The 15,088-nt window shown below is 36.2% G+C and overlaps 1 protein-coding gene across 5 annotated transcripts; it reads left to right on the top strand.

Moving 5' to 3' along the window:
* Positions 1–43: 43 nt before the first annotated feature.
* CCNK (cyclin K) lies at positions 44–14,690 on the top strand. Of its 5 annotated transcripts, none has more exons than XM_081969267.1 (12): positions 44–263; positions 2,042–2,300; positions 2,976–3,057; positions 3,610–3,741; positions 4,470–4,538; positions 6,971–7,076; positions 8,627–8,684; positions 9,761–9,930; positions 10,606–10,907; positions 11,419–11,452; positions 11,651–11,719; positions 13,459–14,690. In XM_081969267.1, the coding sequence occupies exons 2-12, from the start codon at positions 2,104–2,106 to the stop codon at positions 14,079–14,081; spliced, it is 1,842 nt and encodes a 613-aa protein (XP_081825393.1). In that variant the 5' UTR covers positions 44–263; positions 2,042–2,103; the 3' UTR covers positions 14,082–14,690. The 5 variants fall into 5 exon arrangements, with proteins under 5 accessions (XP_081825393.1, XP_081825392.1, XP_081825391.1 ...); XM_081969266.1 differs by having other exon boundaries at positions 45–337; positions 11,416–11,452; XM_081969265.1 differs by having other exon boundaries at positions 46–263; positions 11,416–11,452.
* Positions 14,691–15,088: the final 398 nt, after the last annotated feature.

Genomic DNA, 15,088 nt, shown 5'->3' with positions numbered 1-15,088 from the left:
TGTTTTACAGGAATGGCAGACCTTGTCTCGCGCGCAGGCGGGGTTACGGGGGGAGGGGCGGTTAGTAGAAACAGCGGAGCTTTGATTCGCGGCTTGGTATCAGTGCGCTTTCTGAGGCGGCGTCATCAAGCTCTCTTCACCTTGCGCGCGCCGACGCAATAACGTCAGCAACGACTTTGATTGGGTTTTCGCAAGATGGCGTCGCGGAGCGGCTGAGGTGGATGGCTTGCTGTTTTCGGGTTCCGTTGTTGTGCCCGTAGTCCGTGAGTGGCTCCATCAATATTGTGTGACTGATTGAAAGAGAGGCTGCGTGGTTGAAGCTATCAAAGTGACAGAGGTGTGCGGAGGTTGAAATGTTAGGAAGCCTTTGATGAATTCATGGTAGCGGCTCCGGTGAAGGAGCTAGAAAAAACATTCGTTTTAAATGACGGGGCGGAAAGAAATTTTTCTACTTCCCAAGAGCCGTTCCGGAAAGTTACAGCCCAACCCTCAAATACAAAGGCAGTAGTTCGGGAATTATTGTTATGTAGGCCGTAAAACATAATAGAATAAACTTTTTTTCAAACAAGTAAATACGATCTTTCTTGACCAGTTTATTAAATAAGTAAATCTGACTTGACAGTGAAACGTGTGCGCGTTTATCCAGAATATAAAAAGAATAAACTGGAAAATGTTTGCCTTGTAATTGATAGTAGCCAATTTTTGACAGTTTGACTTCAGCATGGGCCAAAATTACAGAATTGCAAAGCAGTGAATGAGAGGGCTATTTTATATACTTACTATTCCTGTTTATTTTATTGTTTTCCTGGATACTGTGGGGGACCAGAGTTGATAGCAAATAATAGATCTTTACAGTATTACTCTGCATCTTATAGATTTAAAATCATAATTGGTTAAACCACTGCCACCATAGCACCTGAGACTAGTGTCAAGTAAAGAAATGACTCCAATGTTTGTTTGAAAAGACTGGAATCTAATGTTTGGAAATGTGCTATTATTTGGAAAGTGGAGGCAATCTGCTATTTCAGGTCAAAATACCATGAGAATGGAGTTTGTTTCAAGCATCTATTACAAGTAGCTAGTTTGATTTTGATGGAGTGTGGTATATGAACCTTACATTACATTTCTTGGATTTCATTTAGTTTTTAGATCAGAATTAGTGGATTTAGGATTACTAGTATTCAAATGTACCAGTTTTTAAATTAGCCCATACTGAGATTTAACATTGCTTTGATTTGCTGAAGTTACATATATTTATTAGATTTGCGTTAAACTTTTTCTTCAGGAATTCAAGATTCCTAAATGGTGATTTTCCTTGATTTTTAATCCTCATCATAGCAAGCTGTAAAATAGTTTTGTCAGTGATAGAATTATCACTCAGTGTATCATGACCAAGGATTGACTTAATCCTGAATAATTCAGGACCAATGTTTAACCACTGTACTGAATGTGTGGGGGCATTTTGATTCATATTTTGTTATACACTGTGAAATTTTCACTTTGTCGACTTCTGCATTGCAAAACTGCAAAGAGCAAACTGAATCTCATTTCACCCCACGTTGTGATAATTTGAGTAGTAGTTAGAAAATCTTACCTTGTTGGAAACTTTGTTGATCATGTAGTTCACTGTCAGTGTAATTTAAGGAAATGGGCTGTTAATGATTTCTGTAATTAAGCAGGCCAGGTGGTTTCCAAAATAATGGTACTATTATTTGTTGCTAGCTACCTTGAGGACAATTCACCTCACATGATTATTTTAGGGAAAATAGGAATTCGGAGAATTAGGTAGGTTTGCTGCCTCGTGATATTTATAAAATAAAATAATAAGGGGCATAAAACATATTTTAAAAGGCACAATAAACTTTAAATAATAAATGAATAAAAATGGAAGGAATGAGATTCGAACATTAAAAAAAGCCCACATACCTAAATTCATGAATACTAGGAATTGAAGGTGGTATATAAAAATGCCCGAAAACATGTTAGGTTTTGAATGCAAATTCCTTAGAGCCTGATTGATCAAGATTTACTTTTTCCATAGATTCTAAAGTCATATGAAAAACAACATTGAAAAACCTACCTGGGATTATTCTGTGTTGATAAATGAAGGAAAACAAAGAAAACTCTAGTCCCTCTGTAGCTTTGGCAAACCTGGACCACACAAAACCATGTTGGTATTGGGATAAGAAGGACTTGGCACATACACCATCACAGCTAGAGGGACTTGATCCAGCTACTGAGGCAAGATACAGAAGAGAAGGTGCCCGGTTTATATTTGATGTAGGAACTCGTTTGGGATTGTATCCTTTTAAGATTCTCTATTGTGTAGGATGTAGGATTAAGATTTCATAATATATTTTACTTGATGCGCAAATAAAGAAGTGTTTTCACAAAAATCTTAACTTTTATTTAAAATTTTAACAATCAGAAACTTATTTAAATACTTTTTTTCCTTTCCCAATTTTACTTGCAACTTGGTAATTATTTTGTTGGTAAAAATATTTTTTCAATAACAAAATATGTTAATTTACAATTTATTATTGTTTGCAGTCTATAATCCTCTAGTTTAACCCAGTATCATATGCCAATCAAATAATGTAACTTCTGGAACATGATTTCCTTAGCATTTCTAAATTGTTGCTCAAATGCCAAACTTAGGTTAATTTTAATAAGTAAATATTAATGTCATTAATCTGTTGAACTGTATACAATGTCATATTTTATATGTCATTACTTATGATGTGTAGAACTAGTTCAGGATTCTAATCTCAAACACCTGTACCTGTAATTTGATTTCAGTGTGGTATTTTTATACATTAATTTTCCTTGTGGTAAGATAGGTGGCCAATAAATTTAATTAATAAATAATCAGCATACTTGACTGGCTGTCTTTGGTATAATATTCAGTTTTATTCATTTATAATATTTATAGTTGAAATTGAGCTAAATATGTTACATTCCTATCCTGTATTCAGACATTATGACACACTGGCAACTGGAATAATATATTTCCATCGGTTTTATATGTTCCATTCCTTCAAACAATTCCCAAGATATGTAAGTGCTAATACATCGCTTTTGGTTTACAGTATGTAATTGCTATCTACTAATGCTTCACAAAAAATAATAAAAATATCTGAACCAAAAAATACAGCCCAGAAATAAAATACATTGCAGGAATCTGAAGAACTTGGAGGCAGAAATAAAAAGGGGGGGGATATGCAATTATTTATTTGCATATTCCTTGTTGTAGTTCCTGTAGGATTTAAAGGGCATTGCGGAGAAGGTAGATTAAGAATTTAAGAATTTTGTGTAATCCCTATTTTGAATATGTTGATGCACACCACCTGAATCAGGTGTCCAATATAAATACAAAGCAATATACTTCTCTGCTTTTCCCAGAAAAGACTGGTTTTGTAAATCAGAAACAAATGCAACTTTAGAATCTGGACTTGTAAAATAATATCACAAATGAATCTTAGCTTTTTGATTCTTGTTTAGTTTATTAGCTCTTACTGGCAGAAATAATTAGACCAAATTATGGTCACCAATACCAAATATATAGACCTTATGTACTTTAATGGCTTTCTAAAATCCTATTTTTAATAGGTGACTGGAGCTTGCTGCCTATTCTTAGCAGGAAAAGTTGAAGAAACACCTAAAAAATGTAAAGATATCATCAAAACAGCTCGTAGTTTACTAAATGATGTTCAGTTTGGGCAGTTTGGAGATGATCCAAAGGTAAACTCAGATGTACTAAAGATTCTCTGACTTAAATTTGTCATGGTACAATCCAAGTAACGTAGCTGTTTTGGTAGCATTCATAGAATAAAATACAGGTAATCCTTGATTTAAAGCCATGTCTTCAATGATAGTTTAAAATTATGATAGTGCTGAAAAAGGTGACTTATGATCTGTCTTTGAAGTTACGACCATCATACTATTCCTGTGATCACACGATTGTGTTTTGGATTGGCTTGCAATTACAATGATTTCAGCATCTTGCAGTCAAATGATTGTGATTTGCAAGCTTGCCCGCCACCTTCAAGCAAATAAAGTCAACAGCGGAAGCTGGATTCACTTGAAGACTGTGTGATTTGCTTAACAACCATATGATTTGCTTAATGATTGCAGTAAAAATTATCATAAAATGTTACAGGATAGAAATACTTTTAATAAATAAAGAGTCCAGTCGTGATTATTTGCTTAACTACCACATTGCTTAGTGGCTGAAATTGCAATCCCAATTGTGGTTATAAGTCAAGGACTACCTGTAAATAAAACTAGAAGTAAGCTTCTATCACCCAAATACTTGATCTTTCTATATAAAAATTGGCAATTTATTAATAATTGAAATATATTTCACTGGCTTGATTAATTTAGCTAGTAATTTCAAGATGTTATTTTCAAAGGCAATATGTATTGCAGTGCTTGTGTTGTTCTCCTGTTGCATTTGCCTGTCTTTTCAGCAAAGAAATAACCCACTGCACAAGGGAAGCAGTGAAACTGGCCACACAGAGTGCAGCCATATGCATACAGTAAGCAAACTGGAAAAAATCAACATTTGTCACATTTCTTGTTAAAGTATCTTAGCCACAAAGTCTTCCAATAGCTTAGAAGAAGGTATTGTTTAATAATAGTAATTTATGTTTGGAGGTCCTGAAAGTTAAAATTGATATAATTCTTTACTGGCTTCTTTCTACATACTTTTATTAAAAAAAAGGTTTGTGTGTCACTAGAGAATTACATCACATGTAATGTTTAGTAATTTCTGATTGTTTTGTGATTAATGTCTAGTAAAATTTACTTTGGTTGTCTATAAATTAGGCTCAAAAATTCAGCTAATCTTTTGGTACTTGGCTAATAAGTGTGAAAGAAAGTACTTCCTTAATTGACTATGGAGATAGTGCCTTTTGTGAATCTGTTTCATCTATTTTCTGTTAGGGATTAGATTTCGTGTTAACTTCTTTAAAGCAAAATTCCCACTTATTATCACAGAATAATAGTAAAATACTGCTTGGCTCTCATATTTTATAGGTGCTGATGTTTTAAATGAGAACAAATGAAAAGCTATCCACATAAACTAATAGGGGATAGCTATATTGTTCAACAATAGCTATATTGTTCATATTGAAATGCACCTTTATTTAGTTCTATTCAAGGTGGATAAAAATTGATAATTTTTTTAAAAAACAGATTTTTTTTGTTTAAATCAGATTTTTTTATTTTTATCAAATTTATTTTAATAAAATGTTTTGGAATAAAAAATCTATCTAAAGATAGTTTTTTATTTAAGATACATTAATAATTTAATTGATTCAGCATGAAATGGAGCTTAGATATATAACATGGGGCTGTATAGTGTACAATATTGGGATTGTCAGTGATTCAACAGCAGGCCATGAGGACAGAGGTGACAGTTGCCCTTTAAAAATTATGATTTAAATCAAGCCTTTTTACTAGTGATTTAAATCATTATTTAAACTGAGTTGATTTAAATCAAATCCACCCTGGTTCTATTATTGCCTGGCAACTGCTTTCTTTCTAGTAATTAACATTTGATTGTCCACTTAAGCAGTCTCACTATTCTGCCACAAACTGTTTTAACACTAATATGTCCCTTATCCCATCCCAGATATGGTTGTTAAATCAATAGCTGAATTTATCATTTGGACATACTGCAATGTTAGTGAAGAACAGTAAGTCTTAACTACCAAAAAAAATCAATCAACTTATTGACAACAGTTGCTGACAGTCTTATTGGAAATGTGGCAGTATAGAAATACATTTAATAAATAATAAGAAATGGTGACTCACACCTCTCTTTCCTCTGCTTCCTCCTGTTTTGTCCTTTTTGACATTCCACCTTATAGGTCTCGAATTTTAATATTAGAGGAAACATGTAATTGGTCTCAACCACAAATAATTTATACTGGAAGCTATGTTTAAGATATAATAACACCAAGTTCTGGAAACAGATAGGCCCAGAATTATTTTTGATGAAAGTTGGTGTACAATCACAAAATACAAGTGTCTTTATGTACTTCTGTTTAAATGCTAAGGGGATTTTTAAATATTTAAAAATAAATAAGATTACCTTCATAACCAACTGCAAATATTGCTTCCCTTAGCATTATTTATTGATTGATTTAGAAAATTTATATTGTTGCCTACTTGCACATGGTGACTCAAAGCGGCTTACAAGGATATAAAAACACCATAAAAAGAATAAAAAGAAAAATAACAAAATAATAACCTCCCCACCCTGGTGACAACACAAATTCGTACTAGCCATTTAATGGGCTCCATCCCACTCTGAGTTCCCCAGGCCCCCTGGCAGAACTACATCTTCAGGGCCCTCCAAAAGAGTTTTAGAGTGGGGCCAGTCTAATCCCTGGGGGACGAAATTCCAGTGCAGATCCTACAGGAGAGTGATACATGTACACACTGAGATCTGCACAAAACCATGCTGCATTTTGCACCAGCTGGAGCTTCCTGATGCTTTTCAGTGACAGCTCCATGTACAGCATGTTGCAATAGTCAAGATGGGAGGTGACTAGGGCATGAGTGACCGTAAGTAGGGATTGTTGGTCCAGGAAAGGGTGTAATTGGCACACAACCCGCAGTTGCATAAAGGCCCTCCTGGCCATGACTGCCACCTGCTGTTCGAGTAGGAGTCATGAGTCCAGGAGAACCCCCAGATGACGGACAGGGTCTGTTTGGGGCAGTGCCACCCTATCCATCATTGGATGATAGCTGAGACTTTTATAATTAAACAAAACTAATGAATACAGGTATGCAACATATTTTAAATGAGAAATATTTTAATTTAAAATATTTTTAAATAATTTAAAATAGCTTAAACATATTTTTAAAAAATATATTGAATACATAATGACTGTACTGACTAATAAAATAAATTGATCTCAAAACATTGTGTGCACTCACATTTGCTCTCTTTTGATATTAGGAAGAAGTTATGGTTTTAGAGAGAATCTTGCTGCAGACAATAAAATTTGACTTGCAAGTCGAACACCCTTATCAATTTCTACTTAAATATGCAAAGCAGCTCAAAGGTATAATCATTTTATTTCAATACATGTTAATAAATTACAGGTAGTCCTCAATTTATGACTGGTCACTTAATGACCAAAGTATGACAGAGTCAGGAAAAATTACTTGTGACCTGTCCTTGAAGTTACAATTGCCCCCTGTCCCCAGCATGGTCACATCACAATTCTTATGCCTGGCAATCATGTTGAACTTATTACTCTTTGCCAAGGGCTGATCTGTGGGATGCAAGATTTTTTCCCCAGACAGTGCTGGAGTACCTCCCCCTCCCTTGTTTGTCCAGAAGGGAACTCTAGCACCGGGCTGGAGAAAATAAGCTTGCATCAAAAAATCCATGCTTTTTTCCAGTCTTTCTAGCATTCAGAAACATTGTGTTTGCTAGCTTTCTAGCCAGAAAACATGATGTTCCTGAAGGGTAGAAAGACTAGCGCATGGAGGAGAGGGGAATTGAGAGGTTGGAGAAAGGAAGCTCAGATCCCGAAGATCCAAGTTTCTTCTCTGACCCAGTACAGCTCTTCCTGACTACATACAGAGGGGTGATCCAGAAAAACTAAACTCAGATCTTTGGGATCTGACCTTCATTTTTCTAGCACAGGAGTTCTCTTCCATATACGGAGGGGAGCTGCCTGCCCTTTTTCAACAGAGCTCTTTTTCCCCTCATCTGCTTAACAACGGAAACTGGGAGAGCAAGGATTGTAGTTGTTGAGTAAAGCGGTCACAATGGCCTCATGCTTAGCAACCACAGTAATTTGCAACTAAAAATCAGTCCAATTGTGGTTATAAATCAAGAACTACCTATACTTATGGGCTGTTAGACTGAACTCTGGACACACAGCTCAGACCAACAACTCAACTACCAACCTGAGCTACTTATATTCAAATACATTTCTACCTATACCTATGTCCATGATTGTTATGCATAGTTCTTGTAGAAGGATCAGCACATAAACTTAGACTTATTTTTCTTGCTTTATTCTGGAGTCTGGTAACCCTGTAATAAGCCCTTCTTCTTTTACTTTTAATTTGGGAGAAGGGAGCATTTTTCATTGGACTGTGTTGCCTATATACACATTAGAAAGCAAAGACTGACACTTTCTGTGTTCTTCAAAATTTCCAAAAAAAGTGGGATGATATCCTAAGAGAGCACCTATCTATGGTTACTTTTCCCCTTCAGAACAGTGAAGACAAGAGTTAGGAATTGGTTTGAATTAGATCATGTCTGATGATATAGACATCAAACAGTCCCCAAACTTCCAACATATCAGAGCAAGGGATAATTGCTCAGACAATTCTCACACTTCATTCCAAGTTGAAAATTGAGAGAAGGCATGCACACTCAATAACAATAGACATATATATCACCCCACAGTGCTTTTACAGCACTCTATGGGCAGCTTACAATATCAGCATTGTTGAGCACCACACTTCTTTAGTGGAAATGTTTATTGAACCCTAACAAACAACATAGTAAGGTTCTGAATAACACTGAGAATTTTCTGTTGGCATGGCTATTTACTGGCCTAACCTAGTCGTTCTTTTTGTCTTTTTCTAATAGGAGATAAAAATAAAATTCAAAAACTGGTTCAAATGGCATGGACTTTCGTAAATGACAGGTAAGACACTCATTCTGTTGCAGATTCCAGGCATTATTTTCCTCAGTATTTAAACATAATTTAGTGAACCTAGTGACTTCTTAGTCATAAATTGTTTATGTGCTTTGGAATGTGTTAATTTCATGGAGTCCTTTGCACAAATCCCAATATATGGAAATAGCTATCTGCTCCTTCTCTACAAAGAAAGAGATGAAAGGACAACAGAAAGTGAAAAGGGTGCATCAGAAATAATGGATTCTTCCATCACCTTTGGATCTAGTTCCATCAACTGCTAGCTTCAACTTCTTATTGTGTTTATGTCTGAAGTCCTTAGTAATATATAAATAATGTCCTTAGAGGTATAGGGTTACACACCAACCAACAACAACTATTCTTGAAAGCACACCTCATTCTTGTGCGATGTTCTTCTATGCTGTGTGAGAATAGTGTATGCTCAAACCTCTCAGGATCAAACTCCAGTGTGTGGGCAGTGTTTGTCTATAATGCTGCATTCTAACCTCTCCCAAAGGGACAAGGTGGCTCAGTGGCTAAGACGCTGAGCTTGTCGATCAGAAAGGTCGGCAGTTTGGTGGTTCGAATCCCTAGTGCCACGTAACGGAGTAAGCTCCCGTTACTTCTCCCAGCTTCCGCCAAACTAGCAGTTTGAAAGCATGTAAAAATGCAAGTAGAAAAAATAGGAACCACCTTGGTGGGAAGGTAACAGCATTCCATGTACCTTCAGTGTTTAGTCATGCCGGCCACATGATCACGGAGACGTCTTCGGACAGCACTGACTCTTCAGCTTTGAAAAGGAGATGAGCACCGCCTCCTAGAGTCGGGAACAATTAGCACATATGTGCCAGGGGAGCCTTTACCTTTGACCTCTCCCACGTCTGGAGTCTGGAGAAGTTTGGTTAGGGAAGAAAAGGCTCAAACACATTCCTAACAAGTCGGAATGAGTTTGGGTTTGGGGGCCATCTAGATGCAGAGAATTTCCATCTTTGGTTCTGGATATGGTCTCAAAGGGTGTACTTACAGTCAGTCAGAATTGTGTTCACCCACCTGATGTATTTTGTGTTTGTCTTTTTTTTTTTAAGTTTGTGTACTACACTTTCTCTGCAATGGGAACCTGAAATTATAGCAGTTGCAGTTATGTATCTAGCTGGTCGCTTGTGCAAATTTGAAATTCAAGAATGGACCTCAAAGCCCATGTACAGAAGATGGTGGGAACAATTTGTACAAGATGTACCCGTTGATGTCCTGGAAGGTACCTATTTTTAGTATTTTAGTATTTCCAGCCTAATACTTTTTGTTTTTTCTAACAGGTTGAATTCTTATCTACTATATATAAATTGTAGTTAAATAAAACTGCATGTTTAAAAATAGGCAATTATGTCTATATTTTTTAATCTGAATATTCAGTTTATCATTTTTAAAATATGCTTTGAAAGCATGTACTTGAAATCAATTTTGCTTTGGATAAAAGGCCTTTGCCTTTCCAGAGAATCTTAAGATAAACCGCTTTGAACAATTTCCAAATGTTGATTGTAAAAGTCATGGCAAGGGTGGACAGAGATGGTTCTCAAAGGCCCTAATGACACAGAGTCCATGTCGTAGTTTGGGAGAGAGGGAGAGGGAGGGAGGGAGGGAGAGAAAGAGAGAGAGAGAGAGAGAGAGAGAGAGAGAATGAGAATTACAACATGGACTTCCAATGTCATTAGGGCTTCGGATAGCAATCTGGAGTTGCAGTATGTATGTTTGTACACACACACGCACATACATTCATACATACATACATACATACATACATACATACATACATATTGGTAAAAACACGATTGAATAAATCTGGTATGAGTTTGAATGCATTTTTTTCAAGAATGCATTTGGCTGATTGTTAAAATGTATAACTTCTGTGATTCTTTTCCTCCCTCTTCCCTAGACATCTGTCATCAGATTCTGGATCTGTACTCCCAGGGGAAACAACAAATGCCTCACCATACCCCCCATCAGCTGCAGCAGCCTCCTTCCCTCCAGCCTGCATCACAAGGGCCTCCAGCCCCGCAGTTGCAACCTTCTCAGAGTTCAGAGCAGTCGCAACCTCAGCAGTCCAAAGACTCCCAACAGGGAGGGGCGCAACAGCAGCAGCAGCAGCAGCAACAACAACAACAGCAACCACAAATTCAGCAACCCAAAAAACTGTCTCCCCAATCAAGTCCTCCCAGGCAGACAAAGCGACCTGTGGTAAGAGTGACAGAAAGAATGCTTTGTGCTACAAAATGTGATGGATCTGTTCTTATCTATTTTTGTCAAGGGGTTTCTAGTACAAAGAATCCTGAAATTTGATGACTCAGATTTATTACTTACAAAGCACTAGTAAAAAAGATGCTGAATGTGGAAGGAGAAACAGTTGTTTTTCTGCAGCAGCCTAAGAAAGTATGAATTGAAATGGACATGAATACAGCGCTAAGCGCAAATGATACATGCCTGGAACCTCAGACACTGAAAGGCTGAAGTCTTTAGCAGTTGTTACCAGTTATAAAAATGGTGATAAATTTTGCTTCTAGTTATATTGAATTTAGATCCCAATCTTCAATATCAGTTCTTGAATGCGAGAGTAGATAAGGCTATTCCTCTGACTTATAATATTTGCAGCCCAGATGTGGCTTAGAGGGGGGTTTTGTTTCCAGTGCTTTTAATGCTGCTATTGTCTTTTTAATAGTATTGTTGATTTGTTTTTGTTTTTTCTTAGCAGGCTGTATCACCAAAGGAAGAAGCCAAACCTGCAGGTAAAATATTTTTTTTTAATCATTTTAAAAAACTAGTTATTTACAATACATTGCTATGCATGTCTGCTCTCAAGTAAGTACCATTCTGCTTAAACTCTATAATTACATTATTAGTTTCATTATTTTTTAAAAAGTTTATTTTTGCTATTTTTTAGCTGTTCAATAAAATGTAACATCTAATTCTTGTTTTGTTTTCAGAGGTGCCTCCTAAAATTGCTAAAATTGAAACTGCTCATCCACCAGTACCATCTGTGCATCCACCACCTGGTAAGTTCTACTGTGAGGTAAAAACACTATGCTTAATAGAAAGCTAAAGATTTGTTTGTTGTTTAATTTTCTGAAAACTATAATTACATGCTTATCAATAATCCTGAGTTGTCAGCCTAAACTCAGCTGTATCCTGTACATCTGCCTGTTTTTTTATTATTTGGAAATAAAATTTAGAAATAGGGAGCTCCACCTGTTGCCTTGGTTTCATGTTGACTTCTGATAATTAATGTAGGATTTAAGAAACATTGTTGCACTTGACCTTAGAGCAAAATCTTCTTTCCCTTTATGTGGGAAAATATTTTGACCATGGTTCTAATATACTGTAGCCTTAATATTTACTGAGCTGAATAGGCCTTAAAGGACTATTGATAGCAAATTTTGTTTTCAGACTATATTTTGCTGGAAAATAATAAGGAAAGGCATTACAAATCTTCCTATCATAATTCTGTTTCTTAAATATAAAATATCCTTCGTATACAATTATTGAAGATTCTTCGAAAGTTATAAATTATGTATAAGCTACCTGCTATATTTTACGGCTTTCTGTATATGTTCATTAATTACTGGAATTAGGAGAGTGTGCAAGTGAGATAAAACATGTTTGTATTTCTTTTGATAAATTCTACAATTATTTTGCATACCAGGGATTATAAACGTTTACCAAATAGCAAGCACTGCTGCATGATTTTGCATGATGTCACAAATACCTCTTTTAAATATTAAAAATAGCTAACATAAGATACTGTATACAAGCCAAATCTTGAAAAATCTCATTTCTAAATTCCATCTTACGCATGTGCCATTGCCAAGTTGTTGGTCCTAGTGATAAACATTAACTCAGCTGTTACTTTTTAAATCTAAACTTGGCATTAAATTGCCAGAATTTTTAGGCAAATTGGCTAAGGAATAAGTGAAGTAACAATATTTATTATTTTTCTAGACTTTCTGTGACAAATGTTTCAATGCAAGTTTGGCTGTTACATGTTTGTGTAAATTAGGATATCCAGATGCATCCAAGATCTCCAATTATCCCTTTTTGACACCTCCTTTTGCACCAAACATACTCCTTGATTTTTTAAAAAATGCTCACAGAAGCTTTAATTTTATGAAAGGGAGAGTTGCTATACTTGTAAAGCAAGGTACCAGTTACTCAGTATCATTTTTGCTTCAGAGAATGCTATAGATTTTTTAGAAAATAAAAATTTGCTGCTACAGTCCAATGTGTTGTTTGGAAGTGTGGCCCCCCGTCCAGAGGGCAAAAGTAAGAAAATTTGGGAGTGTCTTGCAAACAGGTAGGGCTGGGGGAACTAACAGATAACATTTTGGCAATCAATACTTTGCAATTAGCTATCCCCCACCCCCTCACAACCATTTTTCAGGAACAGCTCCATAGAATTCCAAATTTATCCTTCAGCCCAACTGATAGGACACTCTTCATTGGCATAGAACTTTACCCTGAGGAATGTAAGAGAAAGTCAAAACATGTCTTTTACTAGTTTGGGATTCCTTTTCTAATTTGGAACTACCTTTCTTTGTTAATGTAATGCCCTTTCTTGGCCATGTTTTTTCCCTTCTCATAAACTGCAAGGGATCAAATTTTGGCTTCAGAATCTTTTGTTGCAGCTATCTGATGCTTCATCAGTTGTAGGTGTTTCATATGAAGACTTTAATTGTTCTAATATATTTTGACTTTATAGATAGGTATAGTAATGTACATATTTTCTATTGTTTTTCAGAACATAAACCTCCATTGACAAGTACAGTTTCCATAGGAACTGATCAAGCTACTGCAGTAGATTCTATAGATATAACCAAGGTCCAGATTGCTCCACCATCTCATCCAGCTCCTGTACATCAGCCTCCACCTATGCCTCATCGTCCTCCACCCCCACCCCCACCTTCCAGCTACATAACCGGTATGTCCACTACTAATTCATACATGTCAGGAGAAGGGTATCAGAGTCTCCAATCAATTATGAAAACAGAAGCACCAACTTATGGAGCTTTACCACCCACTTATGGACCACCAACTCATTTGCCATATCATCCTCATGTTTATCCGCCCAATCCTCCTCCTCCTGTCCCTCCTCCACCACCCACATCATTCCCTCCACCTAGCATTCCTCCTCCTACTCCAGGATATCCTCCGCCACCTACTTACAATCCTAATTTCCCACCTCCTCGGTTACCTCCCTCTCATGCAGTCCCACCTCATCCCCCTCCAGGACTTGGCATGCCACCTGCAAGCTATCCTCCTCCCACAGTGCCCCCCGGTGGACAGCCACCCGTACCACCTCCAATACCACCCCCTGGCATGCCACCTGTTGGAGGACTTGGCCGGGCCACTTGGATGAGATAGCAGTTGTACATAGCATATTTTTTTGTCTTGGGCGAGGTGGAGAGTATTATAATCAGATATGGATACAGAGTTCTGCTGTTTGGAAATATAGAGGGAAAGGATACTGGTTTGGTTACAGTTTGACAGCAGAAAACAACAGTTTAAATATTACAATGCTAACTAAAATATAAAGAGTTTTGTTAATTGTGCTGGATTACTTTATAGTAATAACATGTTTTGAAGGCCACATTGGCTGAGTTGTATTGGTAAGAAGAAGAAATAGAAAAGTATATGCCTACTTGAATATCAGGATTAAGGTTATTCCAGATAAAAGGGGGGAAAGCCCTTTCTGATTTTATTACATAACGTTCCAGCAAAACTTTGCTCTAAGTTGCAATATCGATTTATTTTATGCCTCTCTGTGTATACATACATACAACCTTACTTTCTGCCATCGTTCTTTTGGAATGAATGTTCAGGCTTAATTTGAAAATTTCTGTATATACATATATTTTCAAAATGTAAAAAAAACCTGTAATGTGATTCAATGATTTACACCTTTGTTGTTTTTGGTTCTTGAAAAAACTGTGTTGACATGTATCCAAATAAATCTGCTTCTAAAAGCTGAAATTTTCTCACTGCTATTTGATGCCAATGGCTCTCTCTTATTCCCCATGTCCCCATCTAAATGAAGTGCCCAACCAGCTTGGTTATACGTGTTTTCTGTAAACAATGTCTACATCCAATTTCTAATCCTTTTGCATCTGCTTTTGCCCTTATGCTGGTCTTACATGCATATTTACCTGACAGTATTCATCACTATATGTAGAGAGATGAGTACACCTATTTAGCATTACATATTATATGATTGAAAAGAAGAAATATTGATCCAACAGAACTCAAAAGGATGGCTCACATTTCTCTATAATTTTTAGCTTGATGTTAAAATATGCAGTGTAATGAATGAAGAATCACAGATTTAACTAAAATTGTAATGTTATGTTAATTTCTAAGTATTTTAATATTTT

This window comes from Natrix helvetica (genome assembly GCF_964273705.1).
Source record: "Natrix helvetica genome assembly, chromosome: 1".
NCBI lineage: Eukaryota > Metazoa > Chordata > Lepidosauria > Squamata > Natricidae > Natrix > Natrix helvetica.
The sequence above is the reverse complement of the archived record's forward strand: the minus strand, read 5'-3'. Positions and strand labels throughout refer to the sequence as shown.

Bases quoted from the DNA above. Each gene is read 5' to 3' on its own strand.
- CCNK (XM_081969266.1), top strand. From the start codon at position 2,104: ATGAAGGAAAACAAAGAAAACTCTAGTCCCTCTGTAGCTTTGGCAAAC. The intron at 3,058-3,609 runs GTAAGTGCTAAT...TATTTTTAATAG, and splicing joins TCAAACAATTCCCAAGATAT to GTGACTGGAGCTTGCTGCCT. The intron at 11,453-11,650 runs GTAAAATATTTT...TTTTGTTTTCAG, and splicing joins GGAAGAAGCCAAACCTGCAG to AGGTGCCTCCTAAAATTGCT.